This window comes from Sardina pilchardus, chromosome 4, assembly GCF_963854185.1.
Source record: "Sardina pilchardus chromosome 4, fSarPil1.1, whole genome shotgun sequence".
NCBI lineage: Eukaryota > Metazoa > Chordata > Actinopteri > Clupeiformes > Clupeidae > Sardina > Sardina pilchardus.
Window position 1 is genome coordinate 29,394,751 of NC_084997.1, and position 20,859 is coordinate 29,415,609.

The 20,859-nt window shown below is 47.3% G+C and overlaps 1 protein-coding gene across 1 annotated transcript; it reads right to left on the reverse strand.

Annotated features, from left to right (window-relative positions):
• Nucleotides 1-62: 62 nt before the first annotated feature.
• marchf4b (membrane associated ring-CH-type finger 4b) lies at nucleotides 63-20,295 on the reverse strand. The gene is made up of 4 exons (XM_062534953.1): nucleotides 18,840-20,295; nucleotides 9,264-9,419; nucleotides 8,172-8,364; nucleotides 63-766 (listed from the first exon to the last, which is right to left on the reverse strand). Exons 1-4 carry the CDS (start codon nucleotides 19,320-19,322, stop codon nucleotides 255-257), a joined length of 1,344 nt encoding a protein of 447 aa, XP_062390937.1. The 5' UTR covers nucleotides 19,323-20,295; the 3' UTR covers nucleotides 63-254.
• Between the last annotated feature and the right edge of the window lie 564 nt (nucleotides 20,296-20,859).

A 20,859-nucleotide genomic window follows, 5' to 3' on the forward strand; every position in this document is an offset into this window, starting at 1 on the left:
CTCAAAGATAGATGCACAGTGCCTTCCATTGACAGACACACACACACACACACGCGCACGCGCACACACACACACACACGCACACACGTGCTGACAACAATGCAAACACACGCACGCACACACAAAAACAAGAAGTCACAGAAGTTTTTTTTTTTTCTCAAAATTGTCCCTTTTTTTTGAAAGAGTACTGAGCCCCGTTAGTTCTGTCTCTCTCTTTTGTGTCCATTCCTCCAGACAGGCCCCGGGGTGGATCCTCAGACCGTAGTGACCCTCATGACCAGCTCGCGGCTGCTGGTGCTGGGGCTGGGCTGCGGCGGGGCGCGGGGCTCCTGCGCGGGCCTCAGGTGGCTCAGCATCTGGAGGAAGTTGTACGCGTAGTGCTGGTTGGGCCCCGTCGTCGTCGTCGTCCCGTTGCCCGGGGAGACGGCGCTCTGCAAGTCCGGCCCCACCCCGGCCCCCGTCCGCCCCGCCGCCTCCACCCCCGCCATCAGCGCCATGGCGACCGTTTCCGCGGTGGGCGTCACCGCGTTGATGGCGGCCACCAGCGAGGAGGTGGACGGAGACGGAGAGGCGTCGGCGCCGGCCTCGACCCGCTGGTGCAGCATGGACAGCGTCCACTCGGCCGTGGCCTTCTCGGTGGTGGCGGCCGCCTTGCCGTCCTGGCCGTCCTTGGACTTGTCGTAGTTGAGCACCTTCCACTGCTGATTGACCGCCTGCCAGCGGTGGAATATGCGGAACACGGACGGCCCCTCGTGCACGATCAGAGCTGAGGGGCGAGAGAGGGCAACACAGAATCAGCAAGAGAGAGAGAGAGAGAGAGAGAGAGAGAGAGAGAGAGAGAGAGAGAGAGAGAGCAACACAGAACAGTGAGAGAGAGAGAGAGAGAGAGAGAGAGAGCAACACAGAACAGTGAGAGAGAGAGAGAGAGAGAGAGAGAGAGAGAGAGAGAGAGGGAGAGGGGGCAACACAGAACAGCAAGTGAGAGAGAGAGAGAGAGCAACACAGAACAGCAAGAGTGAGAGAGAGAGAGAGAGAGAGAGAGCAACACAGAACAGAGAGAGAGAGAGAGAGAGAGAGAGAGAGAGAGAGAGAGAGAGAGAGAGAGAGAGAGAGAGAGAGATGACTCAGCCTAATGCAGAACTCAACAGAACGCCACGCGGGCAACACAAAACAGAACAGCGAGAGAGTGAGACACACATACACGTACACACACACACACACACACACACACACACACACACACACACACACACACACACACAGACACACACACACACACACACACACACACACACAGACACACAGACACACACACACACACACACACACACACACACACACACACACACACACACACACACACACGCAGACACACACACACAAACACACACACACACACACACACACCCTAATGCAGAACTAAACAGAACACCAGGCAGGCATGTATCTATACACACACATCACAAGCTGATAAATAACAAGACCATGGAGGCATTTTTAATGTATGGTGTATTTGAAATATAATACAGTATATAACCACAAGCTATTAACAAATATGTATATGTATTTTAAATATAATATATTACCCTAAGCTATAAACAAATATGTATATAGTGTATTTGAAATATATCACCATAAGCTATAAACACAAGCTGAGTATCTCAGCAAAAGAAAAATAGGTAAAGAACTTGACAAATATGAGGGCAGATAAACGTAGACCCTTTACCTTTAAAAGCGGTACACAATGCTGAATTAGACCGTCCTTGTGATAGTGCTTGAGTTGACGTTTGAGAATTCAGACTCTAGTTTAGACCATCCCAGAGTGCCATATGTTTGAGAATTCAGACTCTAGTTTAGACCATCCCAGAGTGCCACATGTTTGAGAATTCAGACTCTAGTTTAGACCATCCCAGAGTGCCACATGTTTGAGAATTCAGACTCTAGTTTAGACCATTCCAGAGTGCCACATGTTTGAGAATTCAGACTCTAGTTTAGACCATTCCAGAGTGCCACATGTTTGAGAATTCAGACTCTAGTTTAGACCATCCCAGAGTGCCACATGTTTGAGAATGCAGCCTCCGATGTTCACGGGCACTAAATTTAAACGATTCAAGTCCCACCACGCGAGTTACGTATGTCTCATTCTGCACACCTACACACACGCCGCATTCAATACACTCTCCTCTTTGAGCCACTGGCTGACAATGCGAATGGATTTAGGCAAGCAATTACTCAGCCACACGGCGATCACAGAGAGCTGTTTATTTATGATTTTTACACAACGGCGCTTTGTCCCGAAGAGATAGCACGCTCGAGATGGGATCTGTAATGAGACAATCTTTCACTTGCCGTTCGGAGTCCTAAAAAGACCTGTGTCTCTCAGAGATGAATTATTTACACTCTGAATCATTCCACCGCAGTTCCAACTCAGGGTGAAAAAAAGAAAATAATAATAATCTATTGATTCACCAGAGAAATTCGTCAGCACGGAAAACTGCAGTTAATTTATCCGAGCAGGTTCATTTGAGGAGCGAGAGATTACATTTACTCTTATGGAAGAGTGAGTCAGAGCTCCGAAAAACACTTTACATTTCAGCTACAGTACATGTATTCCTGTTGGACTCGGTCTCTGTAGGACTTCCAAAACCGTTCAAATGGTCTTGTTTTCCATAAAAACAAGCTTCAATAGGCTACAAGTATTCCATCAGTAGAGTCTCTTTATAGGACATCCACCAGGGTACGCACAACTGTTCAAATGGTCTTGTTTTCCATAAAAACAAGCTTCATTAGGCTACAGGTATTCCTTCAGTAGAGTCTCTTTATAGTTGTGTGTATCCACGGGCATACACACAACTGTTCAAATGGTCTTGTTTTCCATGAGTTCATAAGGGTAGGAGCAGGCTTCACTCAAGAATTATCATATTTTTAGAGTGCTGACCAAAGTATAAGCTACAATTGGAAAAACAGGAAAAATGGCCGCACTATGCATAAATAATCACCATTTATTCCACCGACGCGTTTCGGCGTTCTGCCTTCCTCAGTGTCTCACACACACTGAGGAAGGCAGAATGCCGAAACGCGTATTTCCTTGTTTTCCATGAGAACATACATAACATGAGTGTGAACTGTGAATGTGAATACAGCGGCATTAAATAAGGTCACTGAAAAGGATAGAAGATAGTGTCCTTCAATCTGGCTTTTGTCAAAGAATCTGCCAACAAGAGCAAGTCTAAGTGAGCCCAAACCCTTTGAACAGAGGAGTGTAGTCAACTGTTTCAGGGTCTTGCTGTTGTTAGCGGTTTGCTAATAGGGCTGCAGGATCTACTGTCAGGTTTACTGGCATGGAGCTCACACAGAGGCACCCTGATAGGATGTCTGGATTTGATTATCCTACACCCGGCCTACCCCCTCGAACATACCATCACCTACCTCCTCGAACATACCATCACCTACCCCCTCGAACACACACACACACACACACACGCACACACAAACACCTTCTCTCCCTCTCTCTCCCTCTCTTACACACACACAAACACACACAAACACCCTCTCTCTCTCTCAAACACACATATACTGTACATGAACGCATGCACACAAACACACACACAAACACACACACACACACACACACATACACACACACACACACACACACACACACACACACACACACACACACACACACACACACACACACACACACACACACACACACACACACACACACTGCCATACTACAGCTAGAAACATTTTACACCGTTCTGATGCCCATTCTGCATGGGCAGTTACAGTAGTTACGTAGGCGGTGTGCAAAGCTGCAAAAGTAAAGTCCCGTCCCAAACTTTACTCTTAAGCTCTTCAGCACTCTCATCTATCATCTCCTCTCATTGAATAAGAAAAGTACAGTGTGTGTGAAAAGAACGGAAATCATCTCTTCGTGAGAGCCCTCTGTCCATCTCTCTCTTTCTCCCCCCCCTCTCTCTCCCTCTCTCCCTCCCTCCCTTCTCTCTCTCTTTCTCTCCCTCCGTCTCCTGATAAGAGGGAGGCGATATTGTGGCTGCTGCAGCTCTTTCGTCTGCGCCGCTGTCTTGCAGGTGACAAGTTAATCTGGTAAAGACGGAAGCTAATGATTCCACCGCTTTGGTTGGCTTTCCCCACGGGACGTGATCCATCACTCCTTCAGTCCTCTCAAACACACACACACACACACACACACACACACACACACACACACACACACACACACACACACACACACACACACGCTCCACCTCTCTTTTTCTCTCACGCTATCTCTGTCGCAGTTTCTTTCCATCTGTCCACTTTCCAGACACACACACACACACACACACACACACACACACACACATTCCATGACTTTCACTCTGGAGCACTATACCTCGCCCATCCTATTTTCTCTCAGACATACTCATTCAGACACTCAGACACACACACACACACACACACACACACAAGCACACACACACACACACACACACACACACACAAGCATAAAAGCACACTAACACTACACACACTAATACACACACACACACCCACACCCACACACACACACACACACACACACTGAAACAGACAATCACTCAAACAGATGAACAGCTACACACACACACACACACTAGGTTTTCTTTTACTCTTGCTGATGTTCCCTTCCCTTATCACTCCTCCTCCTCTCTCTTCCACTTCTTCACTTGTGCTCTCTCTCCTGTCGTCCTCCTCCTATCCTTTCCTCCTCCTCCTCTCTCTTCCACTTCTTCACTCGTGCTCTCTCTCCTGTCCTCCTCCTCCTCCTATCCTTTCCTCCTCCCCCTCTCTCTTCCACTTTTTCACTTATGCTGTATCTCCTCTCCTCTCCTCCTCCTCTCTTCCTCTTCTATCATTCCCTCTCTGCTATTCTGTTTTTCAAAGCCTCTGTCATTCTTTCTTCTTCATTTTCTTTCTCTCTAGCCCCTACACACACACACACACACACACACACACACACACACACACACACACACACAGTCACACACACACACACACACAAACACACAAATATATACACACACACACACAAGCAAGCACACGCACAAACACACACACACACACACACACACGCAGACACACAGACACACAAGTGTGCACGCACATACACACACACACACACACACACAAACACACACGCACACACACACTCACACACACAGACACACACACACACACACACACACAACACAGGCAAGCACACACCCCGGTGCCTTTTCTATCTTACTATGACTCACGCTCAGCACACTTCCAAGTATCTCCCTCTCCGTTGGAGAAGAGACTCCAGTGAGCTTCATTAAAGCCTAATACTCCCCTTCATATTGACTGTGACTAGCACCGGGCACAGTGAGTACACAGCGAGTACACAGCGCTCGGCGAGGAGTCTCAGGGAAAAGCGTTTAAGGTATGAAAGTGTTGTAAAGACACGACGCGCGTGGGCGACAACACAGCTCGCCACACACAAGTGTTAAACACTTAATTCTCACAGAACTCCTGGGAGAACTCGGGGGGTGGGGGGGGGGGCGGGGGTGGGGGGTTCTCTCTGTACTCCGAGACACCGAGGTTCCTGTGTTCCGAGCTGCAGGGGGGGTTTTCTACGCACGGCGCGGCGTGTCGGGAGGGCAGGGAGGATGAGAGGAGGATCGCGGAGAACAATAGAGACTCCCCGAAAAACCCAGCGAGCCGTTTTTACAGCACGCCGCGGAGTCTCCTGAGTTTATGTTAATTACAGAGGGAGCAGAGGTACACTGATTATGCTCTCTGGCTAAAACTCTCCTCCCAGGAGAATGGAGCAGAGCTGGAATTCATCACTTTTCACTGAGCCCCCCCTCTGTCCTCTCTCTCCTCTCTCTTTCTCTCTCTCTCTCTCTCCTTCTCTCTCTTACTCACATACACACACACATGCAAACACACACACACACACACACACATTTTCTCTCCATCTATTACTCTCTCTCTCTCTCTCACTCTCTCTCTGTCTCTCTGTCCCATACACACATACAGTACATGCACATTCTCTCTCTCTCTCTTTCTCTCTCTCTCTCACACACACACACACACACACACACACACACACACACACACACACACACACACACACACACTGACACAGACATTCTCTCTTTCTCTCTCTCACACACACACACGCGCGCACACACACACGTACATACAGCTCAGGGGTAGGGTGGGGTGTGATGGGGGGGGGGGGGTGTCTCTTTAATCTAAATAATATTTTACCCTGATGTGGGTCGATGAACAGCGGTTGTGAGTGATGAAATAGCTCCTCTCTCTCTCTCTCTCTACTACTCTCTCTCTCTCTATCTCTCTCTCTACTACTACTCTCTCTCTCTCTACTACTCTCTCTCTCTCTCCATCTCTCTCTACTACTACTCTCTCTCTCTCCCTCCCTATCTACTACTCTCTCTCTCTCTCTCTCTCTCCCTCTCTCTCTCTCTCTCTCTCTCTCTCTACAACTCTACGCTCTGCGGCCGTGCGTCCTTCGTGTCCTTTGACTCCAGGTCGATAAATACTGCAGGAAGGGTTCCCGGGTCACTTTGCCGTTTGAGAGAATACGACTCTCTGTAGCGCCGGCACGCGCCCGCCCCGAGACACGCTAGCCGATCGCCTCGGACATGTGTAAGGGTCATTACTCTTCCGGGAGCCTGAATCGCATGGGAGACTTCACAGACTTCAATGGAAGTATCTTTAACAATCTTTGTATACGTGCATCACCAAATCATTGTGTGAATGAGTTGAGGCAGGAAACTCTGAGTGACACTGTTGATTGGTTTCCAGCGTACAATATATGAACCAATCAACCTCCAGTACCCCAATGCCAATTGTTTAAAATCCATGTTACTACAAATAGACACATTTCTGATACACATGCATAGCCAAATCATGGTGTTGATTATATTTACAATATTTTAGTTGCATTTAACCATGCAGTATGTACAGTATAGTAACATAATATAGAGGTTCCCAAACTTTTGTCCCCCATGGACCACTGTTTGCATCATGACTCGGCACGCGCATACCCACCATCTTACGCATTAAAAAGTGACACATCATTCCATTCCAGGGATCATGTATAATAAGCTGCCCTTTTTTTGTAATGAAAACATAGTCTACTGTAGAGTATACACATGATTTTCTTCTTTATTTATTTATTCATTCATGAATTAATTACATAAGATTTAAAAAGTTAATTTTTAACTTCTTTCCACCATAGCCCTTTTCATCTTGCATACCCCATAGAAGCAGCTCACACACTGTACCACCGGTGGTACACGTACCACAGTTTGGGAATCCCTGACCTAATACATCTACTGTATATGGAAACAGAAGACGTTCATTATTGCTCATACCATTAGTGCAGAGCAACACACGTTCGGTATTTCAATCAGAGTGTGTTTATGGTATCTGCCCAGATTCTCTTCTCCTGCTATTCCATTTTCCAGTCACAGATTAAGTCCCCCCCCCCCCCCCCCTGCACAGCCTGTTGTGGGTCTTGGGTAGACCAAACATCAATTCATTATGGTGCCACAGATTTACATTGAGAGTCCTTCGCATAAACTTGTGTCTGTGGTTGAACTAAACAGCGTTAGCGTTGAAGTGAGTAAGACACACACGCACGCATCCTCCTGAGACTATACGTTCCTACACTGTACTCTACACACACACACACACACACACACACACACACACACACACACACACACACACACACACACACACGCAATCAACCCACTGCCTTTTCTTTCTTACTATGACTCACGCTCAGCACACTTCCAAGTATCAAACATGTACACACACACACACACACACACACACACACACACACACACACACACACACACACATATACACATGCACATACACTCACACAGAAACACACAGAAACACACACACACACACACACACACAAACACACACACACACACACACACACACACACACACACACAAACACATATACACTCACACATGCACACACAGACACACACACACACACACACACACACACACACACACACACACACAGACAGACGGAAACCTAACAAGTACACACACATACAGTACATACATACACTAACACACACACACTCAGAGACTCCTGCTCACCGATGCAGACCACGTCCATGAAGCCGTACATGCCGTAGCAGATCTGGAAGAGCAGGTCCTGCCGCTGCCACTTGGCCGACGGGCTGAGCGATGACCACACCAGCCAGGAGATGCTGGCGATCAGGAACAGCGAACCCAAGATGGCCGCCGCAATCTGCACCTTCTCTATCACCGTCAGGGAGATGGCCTGCCACTGCACAAGACAGGAAACCATGGCGATAAGGGGGTTTCATATTTATGTTTACACTTTACATTTCACCAGTTCGGTGTGTTCCCTGGGAACTTCTGAAAATGTAAAACACTTAGAGTAAATTCTCCAAAGCAATGTCAGCTCCTGACTTTAATCACAGAAAAGAGGAAAGGAGTATAAATCGAAAGGGATCACTTAAAAAGAATAATGTCTGAAAGCAATCTTACAGCTGGACAAAGAAGGGAGAGCACAAATACAGTACATTACATAATAGTAATGTGAATAAAATCTTAATACTAATGATAAAATTAGAAAAATACTAACGAAAATGAAAACTACAAGTAAAAACTTGAGAGTGCTCATCGAGTGAAACAAAAATGGTACTTTAGTTAATGGTACGAAATAACAAAGAGGCCCCAAGAGGGGTATGATATGAAGTGCAATCACCACCATGCTCCTGTTAGCTTGTTCAGAACAGAAACAAAACTATTAGCACACAGACACACAGATTATCAGTTAGTTGGTTCTTAGTACTGATGGCTAAGAGTATCTGATAGTTAGTAGTTCACCCACAGTGGGAACTTGTAATTTCTCATAATATTAATGATGATAATAGTAATAATAATTCACCCACTGTGAGTTCTTGTTGCTTATAGGTAGTATTTGGATAAGTGTTTTAAATGCAGGTGTTTATTGATGCTGATAAGTAGCAGTGAGTGTTTTAACTGCAGAGGGTTCTCGGTGCTGATGGTAGTTACTGTAGTATTAGCAGTAAGTGTTTTACCTGCAGAGGGTTCTTGGTGCTGATGATAAGTACTGTAATATTATCAGTAAGTGTTTTACCTGTAGAGGGTTCTTGGTGCTGATGATAAGTACTGTAGTATTATCAGTAAGTGTTTTACCTGTAGAGGGTTCTTGGTGCTGATGGCGATGACCTGGTACTTGTAGTAGCACAGCTCACAGGCCCAGGATCCCCTCTCGCTGATCCACTTGATCAGGCACGGCTGGTGCGTGTTGCGCACGGAGCCACTGCAGCGGCACGGGTGCAACAGCTCCCCCTACAGGCAGGGAGAGACCTGCACTCAGTCACAGGATTCCTCAGGAGCTCTGTTTTACAGTGGCAGTGCCAATGGCTATAACTCAAATAAGAGCATGATATTTTAAATTACACTGGCAAGAGATTCGTATGGTCACAGTGACACAACAATACATTTCACAGCGTAAACAGATAAAGGGACACAATGTATTACCCTATCCCACCCATAGCATGTATTTATTAGTAAATGTACATACTGTATTTATTCCTTTATTCTCATACATAGCTTACTGCCTTATTTTATTTTTATATAATATTTTTACTGTTTTATGTTATTGCTTTACTGTTCTATGTTATTGTTGAGTTTTGTACTCGAGTGCAAAGATTAACCGGAGTAAAATTCCTTGTTTGTTCACGCAAACCTGGCCAATAAAGCTGATTCTGATTCTGATGCAGTAATTCCCCTTTTAGGCAATTTTCAACATGCTGGGTACCCCTTCAGTGCTAAGGGGATAACTAATGAGGTGACTACTGACGTAAAGGGTCATGTTTCTGGTCAGACAAAACCACCTATAGTCCCATACCAGGCATTCCAGGTTCACATTGGTCTTGACAGACGCAATGATCTTGAAGCAGTTGCTTTAAGGTAAAGGCACTACACTGAGTTGCTTAAACGCAGATAAAAGTCTGAAATGTTAGACTCTTCTCAGTCTTCTTGAGGATTCTTGAGGTCACCCACTAACTAAGAGCCATGTTTTCACAGTGTAAATAGTTAACTTGGCCGAGCGTGTAAAATGTTAACCTGATTCATTCGAGCTTTGCAGAGCCTCAAATAAGAAAAAGATTGTGATGTTTTTTGGATTGGGATCCTCGTGGATGCAGAGCAGGGATTTGGGGAGCGCTCAGAGCCTCTCTTCTCATTAAACATCTTTCAAATGAACAGCATTTCTAATTGAGCTCCGAGTCCCAGGCACGCCTCGCCGAACGTGCCTAAAAATAAAAATCATTTTGACGAACCTGCTGACAATTGAAAAAAAAAAAAAACTTGTTAAAGGTTTTACTTCTCGATTCCTTCTCGAACCTGAAAGCCAAATCAAATTGCACTCCTTCCAAAACACCTGTGTTGATGTGAAGTGATGTGTTGATTGGCTGGGATGGTGCTTTATTTACAGAACAAGGACTGTGGGATTCTTTTGAGCACTCTCTCACACACACAGACACAGACAGACACACACACACACACACACACACACACACACACACACACACACACACACACACACACAACTAACAGCTAAAGGGCCATGGGGACACATTTGACCGGGCAGATTTTTACAAAGAGAAGTGTTTTGGCTAGGAATGAAGGACCACACTTTCAAGGAGACGTCTACTCCAACTCCCGTGGCCCATCTGCCTGTCCTCACTCTTGTTGTTGTGAGTCCTCTTCACCTCTGACTCATGTGCCAAGGCAAGTCATTTCAAACAAATGTTCAACACAACAACAACAACCACAACAACAACAACAACAACAACAACCACAACAACAACAACAACAACAACACAAGTTCATCACAAAAAACGGACTGAATAATACGTACAGTACTAGAGGGATGGAGAGCGTGAGATTTTCACTGATCATGCCTTGCTCAGAGGCAACAGGTGTGAGAGAGATGTCGGAAAGAGTGACCAACTACACAAATAGTCTTATAAATACCAGCAGGGGAAAAGACAAATACTAAATAGTCAACAGCCAAGGATGTTACAGTATGTAGATAAATCTCCATCAATGTCATTGGATTTTCAATGAATGCAATCTTTTAAAAAATCATGCCACCTCGTTCTAGTGAGACTCACTCAATATTTGCAAGGTACCAAGAAACATCCACCAAATAATATTACAAAGCAATCTGTCAACATCATTTACAGACTCCAAAACGGCTCTCGGTGGACAGGGTCTGACATTTAGTGCGTCTGAAATATGCTCCTGTCCACCGTCCATATTGTGAGGAACGTATAATTGGCGTCGTCACACACTCTCGCTGAGCACGTCAGCGCGCACACACACCCTGCTGTGTGGCAGGTGTCACAACACATTTGGTTGCGGCGGAGAGTTGCGTCGGGGCGACTCGGGTCTGTTTGGACTGTGAGAGAGACACACACACACCCACGCATACAAGTACATACCCAGCCTCTCTCTCTCTCTCACATACACACACACACACACACACACACACACACATTTTGGTTGGGGCTGAGTGATGTGTTGGGCGACTCAACTCTGTTTGGACAGCGAGAAGGCCACACACACACACACACATACAAATACATACACAGATAAACACACACACACACACACACACACACACATATCCATGGTTGCAGGCAGCTTAGTGTTGCGTTGATCACCTCAGCTGTGTTTGGACTGGTAGGGTGACACACACACTGATTCACTCGTAGGAAGCCAGGGAGAAATGAATGTCGGAGGTTTTATAGCATTTGTATGTTGCTTTCCCCCCCATTTTTTGGTTTATTTTTAAGACCACAGGGACCCAAGAGTAATTATAAATGCAGAGGCGTACACACACACACACACGCACACACACGCGCCCACACACACACACACACACACACACACACACACACACACACACACACACATACACACACACACACACACACACACACACTCATAAAGGCACAAATCCAACAGCAATGTAAAGGCAGTGATTTGTGTAGGTGCAGTGCAGTTCCACCTCTTTAAAGGGACCCAGTCCTGAGCACAGAGCTGCACTTTGGAATTTGTGTCAGGCAGGAAGTAGCCACACATGTTTCTCTCATTACTATCAGCACAGACACAGGAAAGAAGCCTGGAGCAGCATACCAGTCCAGGAGAACACACACACACACACACACACACACACATACATACACACACAAACACACACACACACAGACACACACACACACACACACACTCTCTCACACACACACGCACACGCACACACACACACACACACACACGCACACGCAGACACGCACACACACACACATTAGAGGACTATTGTTTACCTAACAGAGGAGTACTGTTTATTCTCTTACAACATATGTATTCGTTTTGTCAGAGCACATATTTGAATGACCAGCGACGCCAATGGTACCTCATCTTCAACTTAATAACTTGTCTCTCCCTCCTCCTCTCTGTCTCTCTTAAACATACTTTATCTCCCATCTTTCTCTTCCTCTCTCTCCCTCCTCTCTCTCTCTTAAACATCTCTGTCCCCTCTGTCTCTTTCTCTCTCTCCCTCCTCCTCTCCTCTCTCTCTCTCTTTTAAACATATCTCTCCCTCCTCTCTCTTTTTTTTAAACACATCTTTCCCTGCTCCATCTCTCTCTCCCTCCTCTCTCTCTCTCTCTTCAACATCTCTGTCCCTTCTTTCTCTTTCTCTCTCGCTCCCTCCTCTCTCTCTCCATCTCTCTCTCTCTCTCTCCATCTCTCTCTCTCTGTCTCTCTCTCCTGGTTCTCCTCCAGTGTTGCAGGCGGTTACATTCCTGCACTGAGCCACATGGGCATCTCACACTGTGAGCCTGGAGGCCATCAGCGACAGAACGAGCTCCCAGCTTCCCACCCTCCGTCCCTCCTCCTCTTCCATCCCTCCATCCGTCCTCCGCCTCCTCCTCCTCCTTCACCCCCCCCCCCCCCCGCCCCCTCCCCTCCTCCTCCTCCTCCCTCCCCAGCGGAGAGAGGAAACTGGGAGGAACACGGCGCAAAAAAAACAAGCTCTTTTACAGATGGACACAGTGGGAGTAGCTTGGCGTGTGGTGTGTGCCGAACGCCGGTCCCCGTCCAAAGGCACAGCGCAGCGCAGGGCGGGGTGGTGCGGAGCGGGGCAGGGCGGGGTGGTGCGGAGCGGGGCGGGGGCGGGGGCGGGGGATGGCCCGCGTCCAGCAGCAGCGCCTGCTTGTGGTCTTGTACCGCCACACGGACACGGGCACAGGACACGGGCACGCAACGAGCTGCTGAAACGCCACTAATTACTTCATTGGGCCATGCGTAAGGGACCTGCTAACTCTCTCTCTCTCTCTCTTTTTCCGTCACTCTCTCTGTCTTTCTCTTCCACTCTCTTTCTCTCTCTCTCTCTCCCTCTCTATTTTTCTCTTTCTTTCTCCCTCTCATTCTCTTCCACTCTCTCTCTCTCTCTCTCTCTTTCTCTCTCTTGGGTCCTGTTGGGAGAGGTGTGGGAATGGAGAGGGTTTGACTGTTAATAGCTCACAGAGAGCCCTCGTCCATGTCCTTTGAACTCGCTGTTGGAAGTGCGGTGGACGTCTGAAGTAAAAATAAATGGTTCTTCGATTGGATGGGCGCCGGGAGGTTCTTCAAGGCCACGTTCTGTTTATATCTGTCTATAATGAGAGGGCCTTGGCAATGCCACACACAAGTGACAAACTGCAAACCAGAGTGATGTCCCAGGGGACTGACAAAAATAAATGACAAAAAAAACGAAAAAAGTGTGTGCCGAGCTATCAAATTGGCTTAAATTGACTACAAAACAGCTGACTCAGAGGCCTCACATCCGGTTCAAATTTGTCTCACATTTGGCTCATAACGGTCTCAGGTCCAGTTCAAATCTGTCTCACATTTGGCTTATAACTGTTTCACATCCGACTCACATCTGGCTCATGTCATGACCAGATCTGTTATGACTGCTTCGTCATGACTGAAATTATTTTATTTGTTCAGTTACACAGCAGTCATTGTCTGACTGACATTTTGGCCAGTAGACTACCCGCGCGAGAGAGCACTAAGTAGCCGCTAACTATTGGCAAAGCAATTTATATGCAGATGAAGACGTAACGTCGTCTGGTAATTGAGCATCTCAGCAGCACCAGCAGCAGCAACAACACACACACACACACACACACACACACACACACAAAACTAAAAACCATGACAGAAATAAAGAGCATTGCACAAAACCAATATGGCGGTGGTGCATTTGAGCCCACACCATCCCCTCCCCCTCCTCCCCCAGTAGCCAACCTTATCATCACGCAGTGGAGCATGACTGTGCAAGCCTGAATGATTTGATATTGTATTGTGCAAATTGAATGACCTGTTGGAGTGAGCACAGTTACCAAGAGACTCTAAATCACCCAATTAGAGGGTTTCAAGCTCCTCTTATCTGTAGCCTATAGCCGTGATGAGCCCTAACACCGGCCCGGAGTCAGATGAGATTCCAAATAACACTGGGTCGTCACGGGCGACAGTCGTCCAGGGTTACCTTTGTGCCACGGTTTATTATGACAACTGATCAAAACGGTGATCCAGCTCATCTCAAAGATAGAAAGCAAAACACACACTGTCTGGATTTCAAAGGGAGTGTAACCAACTTTGGGAAAATAAACTGATAGTCTCCCATGCAGAGCCACTGCTCTTGCATCTCAATCCTCCTCCTTTAGTCGTCATCTGCTAGCTGTTGGCCTCTGTGTGAGAGAGAGAGTGGCGCTTCTCTTAGTCATCGCCGAGGTGTCTCTCAGATTGACAGGGAAGCATGTAACAGGATTTGCACATGGACCCCGACTGGCCCCCTGCACTTCCGTCACCCCGAAACGTCCTCTGGTGCCTGAGTCATTTCCGTAGACAAACTAAAATGGTGACAGAGTTGAGCGAAAGAAAGAGAGAGAGAAAGGAAGAGAGAGAGAGAGAGAAAAAGAGACAAAGACAGAGACAGAGAAAGAGATAGAGAGAGAAAGAGACAGAGAGAGAGAGAATGGAGGGAGAAAAATTGCTAACCCATTGCAAGGGGGGACTCTGTGACATTTCGCAGTAAATTGGTGGATCAAATTTATTGCGTATCCTTATGTGGGAGTTCAGCGTGTGAGACAAGCGCAGCGCTGCGAGCAGAAAGATGATCTGGATCCATTACAGGTCGATAAATAATACAAGAGGCCCTCGCTCGTCTCCGCTGGCTGCGCGCCGTGCAGAAAACAAAAGCTCCACCGAGACCTCCTCCCCGTGTAAAATAAAAAAAAGGAAAGAGGAAAGAAAAAAGATAACACCGGGAGACGACAAGTACACCGTTCAGAGATACGGTGCATTCCCAGAGTCCTGAAGGACACGTTAACATGCCCACACTCACACCTGCAGCACGGGGTACAAAATAAACATGGGAACTAGGAGTCTAGACATAGACATAGACATAGGGTATAGACCATAGAACCATAGAACCCTTCAGGGTTCTCAAGAGTCACAGTGATTCTGAAAACAACACCCATCCTCAAGAACAGTGAGTAGAACATTTGACTGTCACGAGGACTGGATGAGCCACCGCACGGTTGTGTTTTAGATGGTTCTAGAAGTCACTACCCTCTCAGAAACACTATCCAAATTCACAAAAGAAAAATAAGCGTTTCAGCCCAACTAAACTTTCTTGACAGTAAAAAAAAAGAAACAAGGAACTCTTCAGGAGAGTCTCGTGGGGGTTTCTGTCGCCTCACCCCTCCTGAAAAATAATACAAACCCCTCCGAGACCCCAATCTGTGTCAGTAATCCTTATCAGACACCGAATCTTCCCTGAGTTGTCAGTGCGAGAGCTACTCCAGAGAGCTGAGGCGTGGGAGGCCTTGCCTTGCCCCATCTCCTCCCCGCACACACACTCTGATTGGGATGACACAGGGCCGGGCAGCAACGATGAGGGCGGCACGAGCTCCGATCGGAAGTCTCACCCACCCCGTACATTCACCCCAACAAATGGGATGATGCCTTAGTGTCCATGTAGAGAAGGATGTGTGTATGTGTGTGTGTGTGTGTGTGTGTGTGTGTGTGTGTGTGTGTGTGTGTGTGTGTGTGTGTGTGTGTGTGTGTGTGTGTGTGTGTGTGTGTGTGTGCATTACAAAGGAAGAAGAGAGAAACAAAGAAAGAGAGAAACAGAGAGAAGGAGACAGGGAGAGAGAAAGACAGACAGACAGACAGTGAGAGGGAGAGAGAGAGAGAGAGATAGTGGAAGAGAGGGAGAGTGGGAGAGAAAGAGAGAGGGAGAGAGAGAGAGGGAGATAGTGGGAGGGAGAGAGAGTGGGAGAGAGAGAGAGAGAGGGAGAGAGAGAGAGGGAGAGTGGGAGAGAGAGAGAGAGAGAGAGAGTGGGAGACTGATCGACCTGTCACTAGGCACCTCTATAAGCAGGGGAAGATCAAAGAGAAGCCTGGGAAATTTTATTAATGAAACCGAGTGGAGAAGGAGACCGAGCAGGAGGCTGTGTGTGTGAGTGTGGGGCTCACTGCTACCAGCCTGCCTGTCTGTCTGCCCGCTTGTCTATCTGCCTGCCTGCCTGCCTGCTTGCCTGCCTGCCTGCCTGCCTGCCTGTCTGTCTGTCTGTCTGTCTGTCTGTCTGTCTGTCTGTCTGCCCACTTGTCTATCTGTCTACCTGCCTGCCTGCCTGCCTGCCTGTCTGTCTGCCTCTCCCTGCCTGCCTGAGTGGTGCTCCCGTGCCTGAGACTGGCTGGGGAGCTGGGCTGGGAGGGACAAGCATGCCGCCCCCAACTGTCACATGTGGCCCGCTGAAGAGACCGAGACAAGAGACGCTTGCAAGCACGAGAGAAGCTAATCACAGTGTTGCCAACTCATCACGGACGCTCTACTCTACCCCTTATTCACTTCAGACGCTCCTGTTTTATTTCGCCCTGTGAAAGGTATTGAGACAATAGTCAACTTAAAAAGACAAACAACTCTCTTGGCGGCCATAACGGTGCAGTAAATAATGAAGTAACAGTAAAAAAAATAAAACACAAAATATATCCTGAGCTCCCTCCCTAGGACGGGAGGCGGTCGTGATTCAGGGTGTCTCATACCATCAGCGCATTGGTATTCACTGCTGGTGCAGCAATTTCTGCGTTTTTACAATAACAAGGCCCCAATGTGCTGCAGGTTACAATTTCATAATTGGAGAACACAGCCGTGAAAAAAGAAAAGAATAAATAAATAAATAAATAAATAAATAAATAAATAAGTAAATAAAAAGAGGTTGGGGGGGGGGGGGGGGGGGCAGTGATTGGTGCACACTGAGACAGTGAGACAGCATACACCCCCCCCCCCCCCCCCTCCGTCTCTCTCTTCCCCTCTCTCTCTCCCCCCTTTCTCTCTCTCCCTCTCTCTCTCTGCTTGACAGCTCAGTGGAGAGAGCTTATCAGAGTCTGAACGTGATGTGCCTGACTGGATTAAAGCAGGCAGCCACTCCAGAGCTCGCGCCGTAGCGCTACTGACACTGTTCACTGCTGCACAGAGACAACACTGGGCCCCACAGAGGCTGAGGCTGTGGTGCCATGCTGAAACTGAGAGGGCTGTGTGGGGGTTGGAGTTTGTCCAAGGACGGAGAGTGGGGAACCCGTGCACTGCCGGGCCGGCAACATTCCGCAGACACCTGGTGGCATTTGGCCGCAAATAAACCCGATTGAGCTCCTTCCAAAACTTAGAGATGTGGAAGTAATTTTTTTGCAGAAAGTGCAGATGGCATTGAGAAGTTGCATAAGTCCTATGTGTGTGTGTGTGTGTGTGTGTGTGTGTGTGTGTGTGTGTGCGCGTGTGGTCATTACCTTTCTGTTTTCTGAGTAGGTGACTAGTTGGACTGCCTGGTGTTAGCTGATTTGTTCCCGACAAGAAACATAATCTATTCAACCAGGAGTTACCGCAGAGAATGACCTCAAAGCAGCCAACAACATCTCTGACTCAGACATAATTGAACTATACACAGGATGCAGGCAATGACAAAGTCGCCACAGACCTCCTCATGCTTGTAATTGCTCCTTTAGAAATCTCCTGGGTACCGGTCCCTGCTCTGATGCATTATGCATTGATAACCTACTGTGCTGGATTCATTAATTGATCAAAGAAGTTCTGCTGCTTTCTCAATTCATGTCTTGGCTATCGTGTTCAAGTAGAAGTTCATCCCAAGAATAACAAATCGAAACAAACTATTCAACTTCATCTGTCTCTTTGGCTTCTCTTTGTCTCATTGCTGTATAGGCATCTTATTAACTAGCCTATACCTCAACTCAACTCAAAATAACTCAGCAAGATGTACTTTAAGTGCAGAAAGGAATTCATCTTAAGTACATTGCCTACTTGTATCTGGGCAAGCGAATCTCTTACTTTAGGTTAAAGCAGCGATTTATGAACTGATATCGAGTCCAACAAATGTAACAGTAACTCACCGATACCAAAATCCTCCTCTAATAATCTACAGTCTGTGAGAGACAGCCTACGCCATGATGTCGACTTCAAAGCAACACTTATTATTGAGGTCGTTATGTGATCCAGTAACACAGGAGGTGAACATGCCTTCGTCTCGCATTTAAGGGTACAACGTATCCCAGAAATGCTCACGACCCCCCTTTCCCCCCTTAAAGCGTGTAGAGGGGCTGGGTGTACGTCACACATTCCAATTCCCATACCTGCTCCGGTCCTTGAAAACATATCCTGCACACCGGAGTCCTGAGGCCGCTCGTGCAACTGATGAGAGAGAACCGTTCCTCCCGCTTGGGGAAGTCGTCGGGGGAGTCCCTGAAATGAAACGCCTCCGTAGGTGCCTCCGCTGTCGCCTCCGTCCACACCGGGGCTTCTCGGACCCCCTCTGTGTCCGCAGCCCCCTCTAGCTGCGGGGCATTCCAGGGGCCCGCCTGATTGACTCGTATTAACGTGTTGTTATTGACATGCGAGTGGGCTCCGCTCTCACGGCGCTCCGTCGTTTGTCCAATCATGGGGTTGAGTGTGGGTGGCGGTGGAGCCGACGGCGGCGGCGGTGGCCTGAACAGAAGCACCTTCAGGTCACCGAACAAAACGCAACAGCGGCTCTTCAGCATATCGGCGCTGCGTAACATCAGGTGGAGACTCAACAATGTCCGGCACCATGTAACGACGCCGGGGACTAACAACATGTGCACAATTCACAGGCACGCGGACAAAATAAAGTTGGTAAAAGCCAGACGAGAGAACGGGTCATGTTAAGAATATTTCCGTCAGAGGATTGGAATTTGAGAAGAGTTGCTGCCACGGGTGAACTGAGTTAGAAAATGTGGTTTGGAGGTTTGGATACCATGATGTTGAAATATCACAACAATCTCCTCTCAAAGCCAAAATACACTAAACTCCTTCCTTGTCTTCCAGAGGGGTGAACAGATTGGGGATTGAATAAGTGTGCACAAGAGGCCATAAGCTGTAGCCTACAGAGAAAGAAGGGGGGAAATCAAACAAGCGCTCCAAAGGCTCGAGGTCCTAACCTATTTATGTAGAGTAAATATTTAAATGGAGAATAACAAATTCGTATTTGCAGTAATTCCCTCGTCGACCTTTGTCGATGGTGTATAAAGATTCACGAAAAATAGCAATACTTTCACAGATCTTACAACACCAGATTTAGCTGTCTGCATGTGTGTAACGTTCCATTCCAGTCATTCTCTTCATCTTATTTCCTGTGCAAGTGACTGGGATCGCAACAGTTAGCCTAAAGGGATTTGAAAGGCTAGACAATAATATCCCATGATTGTCAAGAACAAGACAAATCAGTTTTCCGATCCCCTTGCCGACGACTTCAATAAAAACCTTCAGAGTAAGTTGCAAATGTCTCGACCAATTAGCGTAACTCCTTATAGGTGCCTTCTGCTTGGTTCGGGTCGGCTACTTCATCTTCCAGAATCACGATTTTCGGGAGACGACTCCAGGTGAGAGTCAAATCAAAACCTCGCTCGTTGGCGCGTGTCCAGGATCGCCGTTGGGGGCATTTTAGTAGCAATTAGAATCCTGGAATCGATATCACGTCAGGACGAAGCAGCGGCGAGGCGTAGGCTGCCCATAGGTCCGCGTCCAAAGACCCACAGTAACTGTCCCCGTGGCTGGAATAACGGCGTGGAACCTGTGGTGGCGATTGCTCTGCGCTTATTGGGTACCGGAGGATGCGGCAGCTTCAGCACCATGATTCCTGGGACAGCTCCCAAGCACGTCATACCACATGGAGGGAAGCTGGTGCGGGAAGGGGGGCGAGCAAGCCACCGCTCTCTTCGATTTAGCAGATTTCTGCGATTAGCCTTCTCTTTGATAATCATCACCGTCAATGCACTAATTCGGTCATTTTTATCTAACCATTGTGTTCAAACTGAAAGGAACCCTGCAATCTAGGCAGGGAACGATCTGCACATTTATTTGACCATATCCCTGAAGATGAACGAGAAACTCATGAATGCAGGCTCACATTTTACTCACTTTACTTTGAGGTTATTTATTATTCATGATTCGACATTTCACTTGTAACCGGTCAGGTAGCCTAAAGCTATTGGGTTGGAAAATCAGGTTGCCGTCCCCTGGAGACTACAAATCTCAAATGGTCACTGACGCAATGTCATGAGAATTTCAAATAGCCTAAGCCTAGGTTAAAAAATACAGTGAAGCTATAGTGTTTCCTTTTAACTAACTTTTTAA